This window comes from Macadamia integrifolia, unplaced genomic scaffold, assembly GCF_013358625.1.
Source record: "Macadamia integrifolia cultivar HAES 741 unplaced genomic scaffold, SCU_Mint_v3 scaffold151, whole genome shotgun sequence".
NCBI lineage: Eukaryota > Viridiplantae > Streptophyta > Magnoliopsida > Proteales > Proteaceae > Macadamia > Macadamia integrifolia.
Window position 1 is genome coordinate 663,298 of NW_024868240.1, and position 8,936 is coordinate 672,233.

Consider the following 8,936-nt stretch of genomic DNA (forward strand, 5'->3'; position numbering starts at 1 on the left):
ACCTCCTTCTCGCCTCCTTCTAGCTCTCGCCTCCTTCTCGCTCTCGCCTCCTTCTCCTGCAACTGTTGGATGGGGTTAGGGTCGCCTCCTTCTCGCCTCTCGCCCCCTGCAACTGAAAATGGAGTTAGGGTTCGTGAAACATAGCAATGTTATGTTTTGAGGGTAATTTCCCCTTTTACCCTCATAACTATTAAAGTGATACCTATTTCGGCGCCTTTTGCTCAGAATGAATTCTAAAAGTGAAAAACAAGTATTTTTTGCTCAAAAAAATGGATTCAAAAGTCTCATAAGTGCCCGGTTCAATTCAAAAAAACAAGAAATTGAACCGGGCTTTCCATACAGGTTTTACCTCATTTCTGTTTCAAAAAAATAAAAAAACATCAGAACCCATTTTTTAGAATGTTACAGTACAGAGCCTAAGTTTCTCCTCCTGAAACAGTTTCAGTAGGGGAAAAGATTAATAAGAGGATGGAATTCTAAGGTTTCAGATTGAGCAAATCACAAGTTACAATCCTACTACCCTATTAAATGATTAATCATTGTGACGAATAAAAGTTGAATGACATCAAAAACCATATCCCAATTTAATGGAATTGCTATATGGCGAAGACAAATACAAAAATATATATAAAAATATTGACGGGTTATAACTTATAACATAACGACAAATTATAATAAAGTATTGATTGTCTACCTAAAATATTGGGATTTAGAACGATCCAAAATTAGCCTAGACCAATCTGAATCGAAATCAGACCTTTTCCTGCATGGAACAATGTTCAGCATACATCCAAAGCCTTAGGAGACAACTAGGAGCTCCTTAGGTTGGGAAATGGATCCTCTGCAGCAACCCTGGTGGAGTAGAGATGCCAAGGTTTTGTTTCACTATCACTCTCCTATTTTCTCTCACGTGTTTCTCTTCCCTATCTTGTTTTGTATTTCTCTCTCTCCTCACTGATATCTCTGTTGCTCTAGGATGTTGTAGAGGTTCCAAATCCCTTAGGTTATGCACGCAAGAGCTAGGGTGCATGCTTGGATGCTTCTAGTCATCAGATGGGTGTTGGGCACCCCCACACGGGAGAGGATCTGAATCCATTTGAATCAGCCTCAAAATATTTCCATGTACAAGAATCGGACAAGTCGGACCAAAATCAAATGATCCAATACTGATTCTTGAGTTTAATTTGTAGTTCTACTACATTTTCTTATTTAAATAAAAGGCAAGAGATCATTATTGGCCTCTACACCAATGTGGAGCCAATGAATGCATGCACGACAAGGCATTAAGATGTACATGATTTTTTATTTCAACAGTAGGACAGTAATTTTGTACACTTCTATGTCTGGGCAAAGGAACCACGGCAGTTTCTTTTTTCCCAGTTACCACATTTCGCCACCACCTGGCGGACACTCTAGAAAGCTTGCCAAGCCAGCCACCTCCTCAGTCCATGAGGGAAGAGGGTAGGCTGCCCAAGAGAAGCCCAATAATCAGAGCAAGGAAAGTCCAAACATGGCTGTTCAAAGCGCAGAAGGAGAGCAAGTGACCAGAGATTCAGAATTTTCCACTGAAGCATGGAAAAATCGACAAGAATCCTAATGGAGGATCCCAAATTCTTTCAACCTTTCTTAATTTAATGGAAAGGCACCCCTCGGTAGACATACCAAGCTACGAAACTGAACGTCATGAAAGCAAACTTAAACCTAATCAGAGAAGCCCATTTACCCCAGTTGTTGGAGGGCCTCATCAAGCTAGCATTATGGAAATTCCCCATTAGACCCAGAAAATCCATGGCCCAAAGCTTAACAATCCTTGGTAGGTTTTCGAGCTGCCCATCTCAATGGAGAAAAGCCTATACCTGGACCTCCCTGTCACCACTGTGGGTTGGGGAGACTAGGCATTCAAAGATGGCCTGCCCCATTAATAGTCCAACCATATCTTCAAACTTCAAATTACTAATCTGCCAATAAACATCATATATCTTTTTTTCTTTTCTTTTTTTTTTTAATAGGAAGTAGTGGGTTTGTGTTTGTGACTAATTCTGATTGGACTAAAATTTGACACATGAGAAGAAGAGCTTGGGTTCTACTTGCACATATAGTTAGGTTGGTTGGCAAGTACCACTGCCTCATAATTAAGTAGTCATGAGTTTTAACTCTCATTGGAATATGAATGGTACGATGCTTGGTCTTTGCCACAAACAAAGTAGGGTCATATATGCCATTTGTGCCATTGCCCATGGGTTTCATCTTTGGACACACAGCCCTCACGAGATACAGCTTAGGTCCTCCCAACCATAGGGATACTCATCCCTAGGTCAGGTCAGTTTTTGGACCACTCTTTGGTCTCTGGGATCTATGAAGAGGAGCCGGCCCTAGACCAATTGGATCAGAGAATTGACTAATCCAGATTTCGATTCCAACTGAATCGGTGTCTGTTATTCCATATTGAATTATTAGGGTTAAGGCCATTCTTGGCCGATTCCAACTGAATCAAAATTAAATTGGCTGAGATTGATCCCCTAGCCGGTTCCGTATTCTTTACTTGAACCTTGCTATGATAGCTCATTATTATTAGGCGTAGGTCCCTCGCCTCGCACCTGTCGGTTCGACACTTTCAAGTGAGTGGAACATGGTTTAGGGAGAGATGTTTTAAAGCACTGAGAGTCAAAAGTCACTTTAATAAAGGATAGAATTATTTGTGGTTTGTGCTTCCTTGAAATGGAGTCATTTGGGTCGATTTGGATCCTTTTGTGGGGTCCTCTCCCATATGTAATTATGTACTTAATATTGGTTTCGATTGTCACAAGGAAGTCTTCCTGATTTGAAATTCCCATTACATATGTATTGCATGGTAAATGGGAGAGGAATAGGTATACCGATGGTGTAAGAGTAACCTAATGGACAACACTAATAAGGACGTCAGATGAGATATCATATAGAAGAGTTTGGCCGGTAAAGGGTCATTTCAAAAATGGGAAGAAAAAAATAGATGCAATGGGTGCTACCATTGCTACTTAGTTTATAGGATGTCAACAACATACCCAACCTTTTCAGATAGATAATATAGGAGAAAGTTTTCTTCCCTTATGGGTAAAGGAAAAATATATCCATCCAATGTTATAACTATTTTGTACCCTACTATACCAAGTCAATAACACCCTTTCCGTTTTTCCCAATATCCATCTCAAAACACTTAAGACTCATAAAAAAAAGAGGAATTTTTCTTTCACTATGGGTGAAGGGAAACTGTCTCCGTAAATGTATGCCCATAATACTTGCACATTTATATATCATTTTTACCCTTACCCAAATATACAATGGTTTTGTTTGCTTTTCTAGAGCTGTCAAAGTCTTCTTGCTCTTGTAATTTCTAGCACACCTTAAAAGAAAGAATATAAAGCGTGTTAAAGGAGAAAGAAAGATATATTTTACAGGACCGACAGTCAAAAGCCACTTTAATAAAGCATAGAAAAGCCACTTTAATAAAGCATAGAATTATTTGTGGCTTTGTGCTCGAATGCCATAATTGAGGTCCATTTCCCCTTTATTTATTTTTTAATATATATATATATATATATATATATTTATATAACGAGTACAACCAAAAGGAGAACAATGAGAAAAGAAAATATTACAGCTATCTCATAAAATAAGACAAAAGTGAGGGTGGGGCGATAATCTTACACTCTTTTGCATAGAAGTCATATGATTAGATATTCTTTATTTTCAATTAATTATATGGGCAAGAGAATGCCATCTCACGATAGGGAGAGGCCAATGAAAGGATGCGGGCGAACATCTTCAACATGAGATAGTATAATCTTTTCTCTCTTTATGCCTTAACGTAGCACAAATGAGGAGGTAACATTCTTTCTTCCTAAATATATTTTTCCTTTAGGCTATGTTTTACACTTTTTTTCTTGAGTTAAGAATTTCTTTTTGCACTTGGTATATCTTCACCTAAGAAAATATTCATTTTTTGAATTTCAAAATTCACTTTAGGAATTGTGAAGTTTCCTTTTGTTAAAACAAAAAAAAAATCTTGATAAATACTCAATAAAACATAAGAAAATGTTAAAACTTTTTTTTTCTCTTTTAATATAACCAAACATTCATACTCTTTTTATTTTCTCATTATTTTATTTTATTTTTCTTCTCTTTTCTTTTCTTTTGTTTTCTAGATTTTGTTCTTTTCTTTCCTTCTCTGCTCTTGGCTACCAATCATAGCCTTACTGTTTATTGGATTGAAAAAACATAGTCAGTGGAACCAGCTTGTACCTCAGAACTTTCTATATTAATCCTTTTATTCCGTTTCTCCTATGTTTTTCCTACCTGATTTAATTAGATGGACCTGTTTTACAGGCCATTTGGGCAATACCTTTCTTCTTTTGAGTTGGATGGCCAAAATCCAATAGATATAATTTGTGAAAATCAATGATATCGATCGCCACCGACCAATGGAAAAACCCATCAAGAAAAGAGGCCAAAAAGGACGAGTGCAATAGACAGAGAGGAAAGAAGAGAAGTAGAGGGTTAATATTGAAGCTGCTCGCTCACAAGTAAGGAACACAGAGGAAAAGCTACCTGCTTCACACAAAGAAGCAAATATCTGCTAAAAATGGCGGAGGGCGCTGTCTCATTTCTTATAGGAAAATTGGGTTCTCTGATATCACAGGAAGCTGATTTTCTTGGTGGAGTGAAAACGCAAATCCTGTCTCTGCACGATGAACTTGAGTGGATTAACTCCTTCCTAAGAGATGCTGATGAAAAGCGCAGAAGCAACCGGAGGGTGAACTTGTGGGTGAGCCAAGTGAAAAACCTAGCTTTCGATGCTGAGGAAATCATTGATTTGTACATGCTTCAAATCGTGCGACAACGGCAAAGAAATATAGTGAAGAGGTTTATGGGTTCTCGCAAATATCTTTTTACTCTACACAAGTTTGGAAATCAAGTGGAGGACATCAAAAGAAGGATTGGAGAGATTTCGGCTAACAGATCCAAGTACGGGATTGAAACTCTTGAAACTGGAGAGACTTCAACTCGTTTGGATGATTGCTTAGCACGAAAGAGAAGGAGAGATAACATGGAAGAGGAAGTTGACGTTGTTGGCTTTGAGAAAGATATTGAGAAACTAGCGACGCTTCTGAAGCAAGAAGAGTCCGATCGGCAACTTCTCGTTGTTTCCATAGTGGGTATGGGTGGTTTAGGCAAGACCACCCTTGCTAAGAAAGTTTATGATAGGAGTGATGTCAAGAACACTTTCGATTCTTGTGCATGGATTTATGTCTCTCAAGAATACAGAATAAAAGATCTTCTCTCTGGGGCCATAGCACAACTAATGATGCGCACGAAGGAGGAGTTAGAAAAGAAGAATGAAGAAGATTTGAAGAATTTGCTCTCTAATTACTTGAAAGAACGGAGATGTCTGCTTGTATTCGATGATGTATGGAGGAAAGAAGATTGGGACACATTAAAGTTAGCATTTCTACCACATCGGGATGAAAGGAAGCAACAACGAGTGTTGGTTACCACCCGTATTATGGAAGTAGCCAAACATACTGATCCATTAATTGCTCCATATGAACTCAGACTTCTGGGTGATAAGGAGAGTTTTGAACTCTTCTCAAAGAAGGTCTTTCAATACGAAGCAAGAATTGAGGAAAGAAGCTACTCCAAAGATTTGGAAGATGTTGGAAGGAAATTGGTTGCTAGGTGCGGTGGATTACCACTTGCGATTGTGGTATTAGGAGGTCTCTTATCGACAAAGGAGCGAACACTTAGCGTGTGGAACAAAGTAGTTGAAAGCGTGAATTGGCAACTTAATGAAGGGCCACAGCAATGCATGGACATATTAGCTCTGAGTTATACAGACTTACCGTATTACTTGCAATCTTGTTTTCTCTATTTTGGTCTTTACCCAGAAGACTATGAGATCTCTTCTGAAAAATTGATTCGATTATGGGTTGCAGAGGGGTTTATACTACAGAGAGGAGAGGAAACTATGGAAGATACTGCTGAGGAGTACCTAGAAGAGTTGATCGATAGGAGCATGATCCAAGCAGCAAGTAGGAGACCAGATGGAGGTGTTGAAAAATGTCGTATCCATGATCTCTTGCGGGACTTGGCAGTTTCAGAAGCCAAGAAAGATAAGCTTCTTGAAATATATGGGACTAGTAACTGTTCCGCTAGTTCTCTAAGCAGATTTCGTCGGCTTGTGATCCATCCAAACAACAATGGTATGCACCCTATATCGAGTTCCACTCTTCACCATCTTCATTCCTTCTTGTGCTTCAGTAAAATCCTCGAAAAAAATGAGTGGAAGGGTCTTTATGTGGGGTTCAATCTGCTTAGAGTATTAGATTTACAGTATGTGACAACTCTTAAGGATTTACCCAAGGAAATTGGAGGCCTCGTCCTTCTAAAGTACTTGAACTTGTGTAGAACCAGACTACGAAGAATTCCACACTCAATGGGAAACCTCTGCAATCTACAAACTTTAGATCTATCCGACACATACATCAGACACATACCCAAGGAAATATGGAGAATGCAACAACTAAGACATCTTTCTATTTCCGGCATATATCATCCTCCAAATTTAGTTGAATGCATAGAAAAGGTTGTCACTAAGATTGGTCGAAGTTGTTGTCGTCGTCCACCCAGAGTAGATAATCTGAGGGACCTCCAGACGCTACATCTACCTGCAGGCAGTTGGATAGAAGGTGGTCTTAACAAGTTGACAAATCTGAGAGAACTCCAGATAGAGGGAAAGTTGAGTTTGTATACGAGGGCATTAACCAACTCTATTGACAAATTGAAAAAACTTAAAGTGTTGCACTAATGGGGAAAATATGAAATCGGAGATTATTTGCCTTTTGTTTCGTTTTCACACCATGTGCACCTCTACAAATTGGAGTTGTATGGAAGGCTAGAGAAGATACCTGCCCCTGAGGATTTTCCACCATATCTCATAGAGTTGACATTGTATGGTTCGCATCTAAAGCAAGACGACCAACCAATGTCAACACTAGAGAAGCTACCAAACTTGAAGATTCTCGAATTAGGATGGGACGCATTTGAAGGAAAGGAAATGATTTGTGCTGGAGGAGGTTTTGCTAAACTCCAAAATTTGCATCTTGCTCTGTTACGTAACTTGGAGGATTTGAAGGTGGAGCAAGGAGCATTCCCCTTCCTCAAAGTTTTAACTATTTATGAATGCAAAAAATTAAAGATGCTTCCAGATGGGCTGCAACACGTCACTATCCTCCAAGAGCTCAAAATAGGCCGCATGCCGTGGGAATTCGAAGCGAGAGTACAAAAAGACACGGGAAAGGATTGGGAAAAGATAAAGCACATACCCTCTGTCACCATTTTTTGATTAAATGGAAGAGCAGCAAGTCCTATTATTCCTACACATTACAAGTAAGTTGTTCGTCAACAGGAACACTAATAAGTGTTTTCTCTCTTCCCCTTCCCTAGTATTCCTTTTCTATTTCCTTTTATTAAGAGTACTCTTGTTAAGATTTTTGTATTTAAAGGGCCCTCGTACGTACACATCATAAGATGTTCTTTTAATTTTAAAAAACAAAATACAAATTCAACTAGGGGAAGACCGCATAGAGGATCAAGTTGTCGTACTATCCTGATCCACCCACATGAAATCAGAATAAGAGAAACCTTGTGGGGGATATTTTGTATAGAATTAAGACCGTACAATAACCTGAAATTCAGAATAAGAGAAACCTTGTGGGGGATATTTTTATAGAATCAAGACCGTACAATAACCTGAAATTCAGAATAAGAGAAACCTTGTGGGGGATATTTTGTATAGAATCAAGACCGTACAATAACCTGGTCCACACTCAGGGCCGCCCCGCACCCTTCCCACTTATTGGGCAGTCGGATCATACTCCCTATTTTCACTTCTTAGTTTGGTCATACTCATACGCCTGCCCTCTCGAGAGTTGGGAGTATCAAAGCAATAAATTTTGGTGATGGTCAAAATGACTGAGTCACCGAGTTGGGCAACATTAATTTTGATCAACTAATAGTTTTGTCCTTCTTTTTTTTTTTTCTGGATTATGACTATACAGAGAGTCCACAGGAGGCAGTGATCAAATAAGGACTACAACAACGGCTTGACAGAGCAATGCAGATGGGAAGCATATGGTCAGATTCTCAAGAGTTAGCAAAATGGTTGAAGGTGGCAATGGCCATTGGGATTTTTATATCTCTTAATTTGATTTGACTTATGCAATCCAGTTATTAAAATAAATTATGTTTGTAAACATTATTAAACATGAAAGATTTTATATGCATGGGTGTGATGGATAGATTAGAAAATAACATGCTATAAGATGAGTAAGCATTGTGGGAATCTATTTGAACCTGTTATTCTCGGCTTCTCAAGGTTATGACATTTTTCATATTCAAGAAAAATAAATAAATAAATCTTGGCACTGATTATTCACTGCACTTGAGTTTGAGTGTGTTGACGATTAATAGAAAGTATTCTATGATTTTTATTTCCATTCACTATTTGAAAGAAAATTCAATCACAATTTATGTGTCTTTTTCTGCATTAGAATACAATTTTCTCAAATTACAAGAAAATGTCGAAAGATTTACAAACTGCCATTGGCTATGCTTAATGAGTAATCTTTGTCAATATCATGGATTACTCATTAACAATATCATGGAATGTATGGCTGCCAAAAACTGATCCCAGACCCCAGAAAAAAAATTTCAGTTTTGTCAACTACTTCAATGAAGATATGTAAAAGCGCATAAAAATCCTCAGTGGGGTGGCAGTGAACGATAGTGAAAATTCAATGGCCGCAATGCATGCTTGTGTTGCCCTGCACTAAAGATGCTCCCACACATCTTCCCATTGGTTGCTCCTGCTGATGTGTCCATACGTTAGGGAAAAACATTTT

General features: G+C 38.5%; 1 protein-coding gene across 3 annotated transcripts; it reads left to right on the forward strand.

Annotated features, from left to right (window-relative positions):
• Positions 1-3,766: 3,766 nt before the first annotated feature.
• On the forward strand, positions 3,767-8,463 carry LOC122064017 (disease resistance protein RPP13-like). 3 transcript variants are annotated; one of them, XR_006135546.1, is made up of 3 exons: positions 3,767-3,861; positions 4,363-7,422; positions 8,094-8,463. XR_006135546.1 is itself a non-coding variant. In XM_042627711.1 (2 exons), the coding sequence occupies exons 1-2, from the start codon at positions 4,619-4,621 to the stop codon at positions 8,120-8,122; spliced, it is 1,647 nt and encodes a 548-aa protein (XP_042483645.1). In that variant the 5' UTR covers positions 4,341-4,618; the 3' UTR covers positions 8,123-8,463. The 3 variants fall into 3 exon arrangements, 1 of the variants encoding a protein (XP_042483645.1); XR_006135547.1 differs by lacking the exon at positions 3,767-3,861 and having other exon boundaries at positions 4,340-7,422; positions 8,105-8,463; XM_042627711.1 differs by lacking the exon at positions 3,767-3,861 and having other exon boundaries at positions 4,341-6,236.
• The last annotated feature ends 473 nt before the right edge of the window (positions 8,464-8,936 follow it).